Below are 12,044 nucleotides of genomic sequence, written 5' to 3' on the forward strand. Positions count from 1 at the left end.
TGCCCCATACCCACAAATCTGAGCATTTTTCATTTATGCCTGCTTGAAATGTGGAATCCAGTCACCATCCTACTCCCCGCCAGCCTTTTTTTTGGTCATAGTTTCCAGGTAGTATGATGATTCTCAATCTCTCTTCAACCCATTTTCCAGGGCAGTTGTTTTTCAGAGTAGATACCTCACATTTTCTTTTGTTTAAAAAGAAAAAAAACTTCCCATTTTATTTCATTTTTTTTTGTTGTCTTACTAAGTCACTAAGTTCTACGTGGTCCATTCTAATTTTCAAAGATTTCACCACTTTACCACCTAACTTACTTATTCTTTGGTTTTTTTTTTCCCCTCCAGCGATCTTATTTCATTTTTCCCCTCATTTCATCTCCTCTAGGTACTATTTTACTGGTGAAGCCATTTCCCCCTGGTCTGCTTATGCATGTTTTAGAAATACTCTCTTCTTCTGAGTTTTCCTTTTGGGTATCTCAATCCACATATACACACATATATACACACACACACACACACACACACACATATATATATACATATACACACATATATATACACACACACACACACACACACATATATATATACATATACACACATATATATATATATATATATATATATATATATATATATATATATATATATATATAGGCTATTTTCCCATAGTTATCAAGACAATATTCTTCCATAAACTAGATTTTTCACCTTAGGGGTGAATACTTAATCTCACTTCTGTTTCTCAATTTTCTGAACTATAAATTGGGGGAGGAGCAAACGCCTAACTCTACACAACTTTCCAGGGTGTGCAGATAATAAAATTTGATAATAAATGTCAAAGTCCTTTGGTAGTAAAACCAACCAACCACATAAATGTATGATCTTATAGTGATGAGATGGTACTGAATGTTACAGTAATGTTATAGAAGTTAAACAATCAATATGGTAAGAGCTTATAAAAATTATTACATGACCATGGGAAAATTAAAGAGTTTTCTACTTGGTACTACTTATGGTCTAAGGCTTTAACTCACTATCAAGTGGTGATCTGACCACATGATTCCCCTATAAATAAACTTTAGGAGTTGCTTACTCCCTCAGAGTAAAATAGAAATTTATTTATAATCAAATATTTTAAAATATAAATTTCTTTGGCTTTTAACGCTCTTCTCAACCTGTAACAATAATAATGTTATTCTTCTTCCCATACTCTAGATTTATTCAGTCAAACTGCCTTTCTCTCTGTTCCCACACATGGTACTCCATTTCCAACTCTGTACTTTTGTACTGGTTTCTCCCTATGTCCAGGGAAGCTACCTCCTCATTTTTTTTTTCTTTCTTTCTTTTTTTTTTGGTGAGCAAGCTGGGTTAAGTGACTTGCTCAGGGTCACACAGCTAGTAAGTGTTAAATGTCTGAGGCTGGATCTGAACTCCAATGCCGAAGCTCTACCCACTGAGACACCTAGCTGACCCTAAAATGGCCTCCCCCCCCTTTTTACCTCCTCATTTGTACTCTAGAATCTCTCACTTCCTTCTAGCACAAGGAAGCATCACCTTCTGAATGAAGACTTTCTTAATAACCCCAACTGCCTTGGAAATAGGTCCTTACCTAACCAACTTGTATTTATTCAGCATATACTTACTCCTAAGTATAGTGATCATTTCCCTTTTCATATTTATATGCCCCATCAGCCCAGAAATCTGGCACTTAATGTGTATTCCACAAATGCTTTTTGATTGGTGGGATGGTTGGGTACCCTGCGATGCCACTGGATTTGGAATCAGAAAACCTGTGTTCAGAATTCAGACTCTCTTATTTGTTATCTATGTGACCTTGGGCACTTTTCTAGGTCTCATTTTTCTTCCTCTGTAAAATAAGGGGGTTGGACTTGATGATCTCTGACATTTCTTCAAGTTCTGGATCTATGATCCTAAACTTGTATCATCAGATCCAACATCTCAGTTTATATTGTCAAATAAAAAAATGAAATAAAATAACGTCAGGAATTACTTCCTTGTGGTTGGACTGAGCCTTAAAATACTCAGAATAAGAGGAATTGAAATACTGGGTTTAAACACCTTCACTCCCTGAACCACTCCTTGAAATGAATGCTCTTCCTTTCTTTTACCTACTGAAATCTCACCCATCCTTCCAAGTCTAATTCACATCCCATTTCCAGGAAATCCTTGCTGATGTCTCCCTCCTCCAAACTCTTCTAAAATTTGTCTGTACTCGATGGAACATACCACGTATAAATTTATAGCTGGAAAGGACTTTAGAGATGATTGAGTCCAATTCCCCCAGTTGTAGTGAAAAGGTTTAGCATGGAGGCATCAGGGACCAGGGTTCTAATCTGATCTCTGTCATTTACAAACTGTCAGATTGTGATCAAAATCATTTAAGCAGCCTAGATTTGTTTCTTTTTTTGTAAATGGAAGATAAGGATGCCTGTGATTCCTACCTATAAACCCTGCCTTAAAGTAATATTGTGAGGATCCAATAAGTTAAAGGGCTTTGCAAGACTTCAAGGGCTGTAAAAATATCAACTGTCTGCAAGGTAGCTGGATTAGTAAGCGTCTATTAAGCTCCTACTATGGGTCAGTCACTGTGCTGGATGTTGGGAATACAAATACTGAGAATGAAATTGTCCTTGCCCTCAAGCAGCTTAATAAGTAATTCATGATTATTTCCAGAGGAGAAAGTTGATGGATTGAGAGGTAGAGATTTGCCTCAGGTTATACAGCATGGAATTTTCTTATTCCCAGTCATAAGGTAAGCTCTTAAAAGGAAACTGCCATAAAGGACAGCCAGCCTCAGATTTAGGAAGACCTAAGATTCAACCTTTGACATGTGAAATGTTATTTTAAAAAAGATTTACTTTTTAAACATTTCTCATAGTAAATTCTCCTATCAGATAGTGCCTAATAAACATGGCACTGTTGTTCAGGCATTTTTTTTTTCAGTGTGACCGCACATTTGGGGTTTTCTTGGTAAAGATACTGGAGTGGTTTGCCATTTCCTTCTCCAGCTCATGTGACAAATGAAGAAACTGAGGCAAACAGGGGGGAGTGACATGCCCAAGGCCACACAGCTAGTAAGTGTCTGAGACCACATTTGAACTCCTGATTTCAGGCTCCCCCACTCCATTCATTTCGCCACCCAGCTGCCCTTAGTAATAGGACAGGAGATACTTAACATCTAAGGAATGAATAAATAGGTGGATAGAAGCATAGCAATCGTTTAAAGTCAGTCAGCTAGCATTTATGGAGCACCTGCTGTGTGCCAGGCACTATGCAAAGCACGGGGGGCGGGGGAGTACAAAAAAGGGCAAAAACCAGGCCCTGCCCTCAAGGAGCTGACAGTCTAACGTGGGAGACGACAAGCCAACGGCTTCGCACAAACAAGGCGCGTTTAGAATGAATAGGCGAGAAGGCACTAGGATGGAGGGGAAGCAGGAAGGGCTTCCTGGAGGAGGCGGGCCTGAAAGGAAGCCGGGGAAGGGGCGCTTTTATTTAGTGGGGGCAGACCTGGATTGCTCTGCGCCTCAGTTTCCTCCCAAGTCAGGAGGAGGCTGGGTCCCTCCCAGCCCCGTCTGGCTTCTCGAACCCGTCCAAGTTCCGAGCCAAGGCCACCGCGGGCCTCGGGCCTCAGTTTCCTCAGCTGTAGGATGGTGGGGCGGGGGTGGGCGGGGCCCAGCTCTGAGGTCCGGGGGAGGGGGCGGACCGCCGCGCAGCCTAAGCCTCGGAAGGCCACGCCCCCGGAGCATCCCCTCCCTCTCTCCGCCTCCTGCGCCCCGCCCCCGCCCCTCCACGTGACGCGGAGGCGGGGGCGTCACTTCCGGCGGAGGGCGCTAGGCGCTGCGCCTGCGCTGTGCTCCTCTCGGAGCAGTTAGTCCCGGCGCCGCGGCCGCCGACGGCACATCCCCGGGTGGCAGGCAGGGAGGGCGGGAGGCGGCCCCGGCGACACCCCCGGCAGCAGGGGCAGCAGCAGCGCCACAGCTCCGCAGCCCCGCCGCGCTCGCTCCGCTTCTTCCTCTCTCCCCGCCGTCCTCCGCGCTCAGGCCCCCCGGAGCCCGCTCGCCGTGCGGGGCAGCGGGGGGCCCTCGAGCCGCGGGCCTCGGTGTCCCCGCGCGCGCCCGCGCGGGATGTGAGGCTCTCGGCGCCCGCAGCCTGCGGCTCCCGGGGCCTTGGGGGCCTCGCGCCGGCCACACCATGAAGAAGTTCTCCCGGATGCCCAAGTCGGAGGGCAGCGGCGGCGGGGCCGGCGGAGGGGGCTGTCCGGGGCGGCGGCGGCGGCGGCGGCTCCGGAGCCGGCTCGGGAGCCTCCTCCGTGGGAGTCCGCGTGTTCGCCGTGGGCCGCTACCAGGTCACCCTGGAGGAGCAGCTGGCCGAAGGTACCCGGGGCGCGGGGCCGGGGCGGGCCGGGGCGCGGCACGGCGTCGGGGCGCTCCCTCTTCCCCGAGCCGGGCGCCGGGAGAGAGCGGGCGCAAAGCGGGCTGGACGCAGTGGGTCAAGTCAGTCCGCGTGAATTAAGCGCCTGCTGTGTGCAGCCTTGCCCAGTGCTAAGCACTGCCCGGTGATCTACAAAAAGAGGCGAAAGACGGTCCCTGCCCTCCTGGAGTTCACAGTCAGTCTTAAGTCCCAAAAGGGAGCGCGTGGGTCCTTCCGACCCGTGCTGTCCAGGCACTAAGTCCCGGGGGTGCCTAGGAAGGTCAAAGACCTGTCCTCAAGGAGCTGACAGTCTAATGGGGGAGGAATGGGGGGAGAAAAAGATGCAAACAACTCTGTACCAGCAACTTCTGTACAGGATAAAAGTGAAATAGTCCACAGAAGGTTTAGAAAGGTCCGGGATGGAGACCTAGGTCCGGAGCGGGGAAGGGTTTGCCCGAGGTAGTACAGGTGGGTTTTGAACCCAGGTCCTCCGACTCCCAAATCCACCCCCCCTCTTCCCCCCCTCCACGCTGATTGAAAACAAACACTGCTGAAGGCGTGCTCTCCCAGTTATTCTGTGTCTTGTGTTAGCCCTGGAACTTGGACAAGTTCGTCTCCTGCAGAAATTTATGTCATATACTGACCTCAGATGTTCAGTGATAACTTCACATAACTGCTTTCCACATCGGTTTTCTTCCCCACGAAAAATTGCTTTTTAGGGAAGCGGTCACAAAACACGTGTCTTGAGTGTGGTTTTAAAGTGAGTCTTTAGTGGGACGCACAATTATGGTCACGCTTTTAAAACTGGCTTCTTAGGAGCTCTTAAAGGATGTTATGAAAGAGCAGGTTAGAGTTTTCCTTACTGAATAAGCGTTTTGCTCAGTACTTGCATTATTGCACATGACTCTGACAGTGATGTACAGAGTGGATTTTAAAGATCAGTTAGCTTTTCACACTTTGACTACAACACCCATTCCTTTCCTTTTAGTGATTATAGATCGCCGGCTTTCCGGTTTTGTAACTCACAAAACCTCAGAAACTAGGAAACTTTCTGCCGTGTTGCTAATTCCTGTTTTCACTGGCCCCTGGAGGTTTGTTTGTTGGTTGGTGTTATGGTAAATTTTATTTTAGATCAATGTAATGTTAAAATTCGAGCAGCTAGGTGGCGCAGTGGATTGCCTGTCTTGCCTGGAGTTTGAAAGACTCATTTTCCTGAGTTCAAATCTGGCCTCAGGCACTTGTAGCTGTCTGACTCGGGGAAAGTCACTTCACCCCATTTGCTTCAGTTTCCTCATCTGTAAAATGAGCTGGAGAAGGAAATGACAAACCACTCCAATACCTTTGCCAAGAACACCCCAAAAATGGGGTCACGAAGGAATCAGATACGATTGAACAACAGTATTAAAATTGAGAGTTTCAGATTCATAAGAACTAAATATATTTCTTTGTATTAGCAAATACTTCCTTTAGAACAAGGTTGAAAAACAATTATTGAGCAGAATAGATATGTATTGTTAAGTTCTGAAAATGTTTTAGAAAAGTTTATGTATTTTGAAAATAATAGTTCTAAAATGCATCATGTATGTGTATATATATATGTATATATATATATATATATATATATATATATATATGTATATATATATATTTGCAAATGCCTTAAACAATGAGCAGATTAGTAGTGTAGGAGAAAATTAACGAATTTGGGCATTTAAAATCAAAATGAGATAAAGATGGCATGGTTTTGTGAATGATTAAAAGTATAAGGTGTCTAATTGTATAGAGAGGTCACAACTGAAAGAAATATATTTGGTGGGGGGGGGGAGGTCTTGGCCTCAAAACCAAACCAAAGAAATTCCAGTTCCCCTCTTCTACCCGAAAAGTATTTACTTTTTTTTTGAAGAGGCAATGGAGTTAAGTGACTTGCCCAGTGTCACACAACTAGTAAGTGTTATGTGTCTGAGACCAAATTTGAACTCAGGTCCTCCTGACTCCAAGGCTGGAGCTCTATCCACTGTGCCACCTAGCTGCCCCCTACCCAAAAAGTATTTGAGTACTAGCTGAATTCATTGTCTTTTAAGTTTACCAAACTCTGCTTAATTTTAGGTATTGCTATTACTTCATCTCTTTTTTCTTTAAACTGCTATCATAAATAATTGAAGTGAAGTTATATGTAGCTTCAGATATGCTCTCAGATTGTTAAAGTTCTAATATTAAATTAGTCTTCAGGTTTTAGTAGTCATGAACCATTTCAGTTGCCTTTGCAAAGCTATTCAGTTTGAGAGTAGATTAAAATGTAAATGTAGAATTAGAATATACAACTATTAAAGGATCTATTGCAGCCACAATAAATTTTGCTGATAGAGTGCCATATGTAATCTCTTATGATGCAATAACAGTTTTGTCAGGATATTCGTAACTAGAAGTAGAAACTATATAGAAGCTTGGAGAAAAGTTCCATGACCTCAAAAGGGTGGCTACTGTGGAAAGAAATCACTGGATGCCAAGAAAATGGCATAAATTATGTCCTCCCCCCCAACCATAATCACTCATAAGGTATATATCTGGTAGTCTTGGGGTAGAAATTGGATTCTGGTTGGAGGGCGGCAGTCTCAGAGAAGATTGAAGGTGGGAGGGTTTGTAGAGGGGGAACCTGCTGGCCTCATAGGCTTGTATGAGTTAGTCTACTCTGATCAGTACCTGAGGTTCCTGGAGTTAAATCTTCAAACTCTTCTCATTAGATGTCTTCCTGGGAGAGACCCCTTGGCCACTCTCTTTCCTGGTTTCCTTCACTTCTCAAAGCATTACAGAAACGATTAAATCACTTTAACTTTTAAGATTAGTCCTAATAGACTTTAGACCCTTATAGATTTTAGAACTGGAAGGGCCCTTTGAGGTCCTTTAGTCCAGGAGCTAACTTTTTGTGTGTCATGAATCCCTTTGTTAACCTTCGAACTCTTTAGCATAAAGCTTTTAAATGTGTAAGATAAAATATGTAGGATTATAGAGGAAACCAATTATTTTGAAATATGGTTATCAAAATATTTAACAAGTAAGTTCATGGGTCCCAGGTTAAGAACCTTTGATTTAGTACAATGTCTTTATTTTACGCATGAAGAAACAGAGGTCCAGGGAGGTCAAATGAGTTATCCAAAGTTACACAAGCATTAAGTTAAGTAGCAGAGCTGGGATCAGAGAACACATTATAGAGTGAATGCAGACAGCATTGTGGCTAAACTGACATGTAGAATCGTAGAATCTCAAGAGTGGAAATGACCCTTGGAGAGGCCTAGGCCGACTGTTAACTGAACGTCTTGGATGAAATGGTCTTTCAACCCTTCTGGAAGGTGAAAAGTTCACTACCTCCCTAAACAGCCATTCTACTTTTTGGGAAGCACTGAGTTGTTAAATTTTTCCTTGTATGAACCTCATTTGAACTTCTTTTCTCTCCCAATGCCTAGCTGCACAGTGATCTTCATAGATGGTCATTTACATCTAATCTCTCTTCTACATAATAACCCCTTCAAGTCTTTTAAGACAGCAGTTATGTCCCTATGACTATTTAGGCTAAATTTCCTAAGTTCCTTCTGTCACCAGTCCTGTGGCTTGGTTTCCGGTCTCTTTGTTATACAGTTCATCCTCCTTTGAACTAGTTCAGCTTGCTTCTGCCCTTCCTAAAATGTGGTGCCTAGAATCAAACAGTACTCTGAGTGTGGTCCAACTAGGGCATATTACAGCAGGACTATAACATACCAAGTCGTTGTGGACTCATTTCTGTTAATTTGATTTAAGATTGCATTAGCATTTTTGGTAACCATATCAACTCTGGACTAATTGATTCTTAGCCAACAACACACCCCAAACCTCCCCCCCTTCACAAAAACAACTGTCTCATCACCTCTACCTTATATATGTGCACACATAATTGTTGAGGGAGGCTGAGAACACAATGGCTCTGGTATGGCTCTGGCAGCAGAGGACCTAGGTTCATATCTTGACTGTCCCTCACTACTACTTCCTTGACCTTGGGCACATAAATTACGTAGCTTCTCTGGGTTTCTGAGGGGGGGAAAGGTACAGAAAGAAGTTTGGTGAACAAAAAACAAACTTGGCTGACTTTGGAGGCTGGGACCAGGACAACTAAGAGTCGAGCATTAAGTTATTTTTGTCATGCAGATGTCTCTAAAAGAGACATCCTCTCCCTCCCCCCCTCCCCCCATTCACATAAAAGAGTTTCTTTTTCAAGGGATTATGGACATAGAGATGCATTGCATACCTCAGCAATTGCAATTGTAACATCATATACTTTGTATACATTGTAACTTTATACCCTTGTTTGAAATTACAATACATAATATATGGGTGTGTATATACTTGTATGTGGCTGTATGTGTGTGTAGCTCTAAGAACGACCCATTTTAATATTTGCTCTAAATTTTGAGGCATTTTCTTTGAGATTAGTTCTTGTTGATGGATTTATGTTTAAAATACATTAGAGATAGTTGTGGAATCATTATTTCACCCATGTGGGTGCTCCTTTCAATTGTGCAACAATCATGCTTTCCTCTTCCTGTGCAATTTTTTCCCCCTTCATTTTTCCAAATCCCAATATACTAGAAGTCTTTTCCTAGGTCATTTTGTTGGTACCAAATACTTCCTTAAAAAGCTAGAGTAGATACAATATAACATAGCCTATTATTTTAGATAATGAACATTTCATGGGTGCTGGTGATCACTTAGTCTATCTGTTGCCTGCCTTCCTCCTGCTCCAGCCATGGATTTAATGGATGATACCTTTTTTGCTTGCAAGTGATTGGTAACATGCTGTAGCCCACTTAGTATCCACTGGAAGTCAGTCTATGAAAGTTCAAGCTATAAAATAAACAAAAATTTTAAAAATGCAATAATACGTAGATTCTTTGCATAAAAGGGAATAGTTTCTAAAAAGTCAAATGTCCAACACTGCATAATCTTTTTTTTTTTCAATTTTAAAGAAACATTCAGGGAACCATCTCATTGAAGCACAAAAATGACTTGTGGGGGTGGGAATCTTGTATACACTCTAGGCTTGAGTCCTATCAGAATTGTACACATTTTTGAAGAGAAAGTTGGTGACTGGACAGAGAAGCAGTTAGTGTGGTGTCATCCAGCAGAGATCATGCCAGGCTGACCTCATTTCCTTTGCTGACAGCATCACTAGCCTGGGAGACCAAGGAAATCTCAGAGATACAGTTTTTCTAGATTTAGGTGAGTCATTTGGCTTCAGTTCCTTTTTGAAAATCAGCTCAGACCTTTTCATAGTTCAAGGAATGTGACAAGTCAACGTGTTTATCTGACTGTAAAGATAGACACTATGTGGAGACATTTCAAGCCATCTGTCATCTCCTGCTGTGTGTTCTGCAGGTGTTACTGATGGCATTTAATCATTGGTCAGATAGGTTATGGCTGAGAACCATTGAAGGTGGATGAACGTCAGATAGGTTATGGCCGAGAATCAGTGAAGATGGATGAACATTCACTTAGTGCTCACCCACCAACATGGAGAGGTGCCTGATCTCTAACCAGTTCCTTTAGATAGCTGTATTTCCATGCTGTATTTCTCATGCTGTTCTTATTGGAACAGATGGATTGTTATAGGCTAGATAGCAGGGAGTACAGTGAGATGACTTCTGAATTGATTGAATAGCAGGATCCTAAGAGTAGTCAGTAGTGATTTGATGTCAGTTGGAAAGGAGGTACCTACAGGCCTTTGCTGGAGATCTTTGTCTCTGTGCTGTGTAACCCTTTTCTCTGTTACTTGACAAAATTTTCTTATCAGATCTCCAAGTGATACAAATGTGGGAGGGCAGAGGGGATTCAAAAAGAGTAGGACATTGGGCTGAATCTAATGAAATAAAATCCTGAATTGGGCTAAATATAAATTGTTACCATTGTTAAAAGTCAACCTTACAACTTTAAGTTGGGGAAGGAGTGGCTTTCTGGAATTACTGGAATCCTTGAAGGAAGTACTAGGTACCTACTTGTAAAAGTGTTGTATAGGTGGATCTTCTTTAGGAGGTAGGCCAGACAGCCTCTGAAGTCCTTTTTAAGGTTCTGTTTTTCTGTGAAATCTCTATTAGTGGGAATTCTAGTGTAAAGATGGTGGATTTTTATATATTTGAGGCATTTGGCATCTCTGCACATGAGGTCCATATGGGAGCAGAATGATATTAAAGAAGCTGCAGTAAGCCTTTTGAAAGTGGGGTGATGTTTAAATTGGAGAGCTGTGCGGATTTGGCAAGATTGGATGATGAATTTGAAATAGGGACCAATTGGCAGAAATAGGGATATTGAGAATTTATCCTAGGGTTCTTTCAAACCCCAGCTTCTGGCAAGCATTTAAACCCTTGAGGGAGGATGGGTGGGTTTAGGACAAAGTGTTAGGAGTCATTGCCAAATATTTATCAATTGGAGGTGAAAATGTTAGAACATCTCTGAAACTGATGATAGTAAAGCAAAATGAAATGATTTATAGATGTTATATTTAAATGCTGTTTCCCAGAAAGCAGTGGCTTCTAGTCCTCATCTAAGGTTGCTTTCGTCACTAAAAACCTGTGATCCTATGATGTGTGAAAGAGTCGAGCACAGTTTGGAGGAATAATTGATGTGACATTTATTGAATGTCTGCTCTGTGTAAGTGACTATATTGGGTACTGTGGAGGGCCACACAAGTGAATAGGATACAAGCATTTGCCCCCAAAGAAATTTATAATTTAGTAAGGAATATGAAAAACCCAGCTTTTATTACATCTTGTAGTTTATCAGAGGTATGAGGTGCTTTTGGAGCTCAGAAGAGGGAGAGATCGTTTTTAGCTTCTGGGTGTCAGGAAAGATTCTAGAGGAGGCTTTATGGAGGTGGTGGTATTTGAGCTTGGACTTGACAAGGGTGGGTTCAGTTTGTACAGGAAGAAATGAAATGGGGAAAGGTTATTCAGGTAAAGAGCACAGTTCACTTTGACTGGAGTTACATTGTATCTAGGTGGTGCAGTGGAAGATAAGGCTGAAAAGGTAGGCTAAGGGTCAGCGTTAATGCCAGGCTAAGGAGCTTGGACTTTATTCTATAACCCATTGAAAACCATTGCACCCATTTCCTATTGCTGTCACCCTAATTCTTGCTCGTTGATGATATGATATTCTCCTGATCTTTAGCCCTACCCCTGCCTGCCTTTCCCCAATTCTGTGTATCAGTGGTAGGTGCTGAGTACAGTCAGTGCTCTACGCAGAAATCTTTCCTGGTAGAGAGAGAGTTGATCACACTGTGTGATTTACTGGGCATGGGAACTTAGAGGAAAGGAAAGAATCAAAAGTAACTTTGATTGTTTTACTTAGGTAATCAGAGAGAAGTGGTATCATTAAAGACATAAAGGAATGTGGAAAGGGAAGCACGTTTGGGGGTGGAGGGAAAGGAGATGATGAATTTAGTGTTGAGTATATTATGTTCAAGGTACCTAGCACGTAGTTGAAGATTCAAAAGATGGTGCTGTCTAGGAAGATATCAATGTTTGAATGATTTTTATGGAGATTTCAGTTGAGAGAGTTGATGACCTTGAGAAGCAAGAAAGAAATAAGTAGAG

The 12,044-nt window shown here is 42.5% G+C and overlaps 1 protein-coding gene across 1 annotated transcript in view; it reads left to right on the forward strand.

The window, feature by feature from the left end:
- Nucleotides 1-3,830: 3,830 nt before the first annotated feature.
- BMP2K (BMP2 inducible kinase) overlaps nt 3,831-12,044 on the forward strand; it is a 108,097-nt gene continuing 99,883 nt past the window's right edge. Inside the window, 2 exon segments of the mRNA XM_020988363.2 lie at nt 3,831-4,275; nt 4,277-4,394. Coding sequence (XP_020844022.2) covers nt 4,213-4,275; nt 4,277-4,394 — 181 coding nt within the window. The 5' untranslated portion in view covers nt 3,831-4,212.

This window comes from Phascolarctos cinereus, unplaced genomic scaffold (genome assembly GCF_003287225.1).
Source record: "Phascolarctos cinereus isolate Bilbo 61053 unplaced genomic scaffold, phaCin_HiC Scaffold_9;HRSCAF=440, whole genome shotgun sequence".
NCBI lineage: Eukaryota > Metazoa > Chordata > Mammalia > Diprotodontia > Phascolarctidae > Phascolarctos > Phascolarctos cinereus.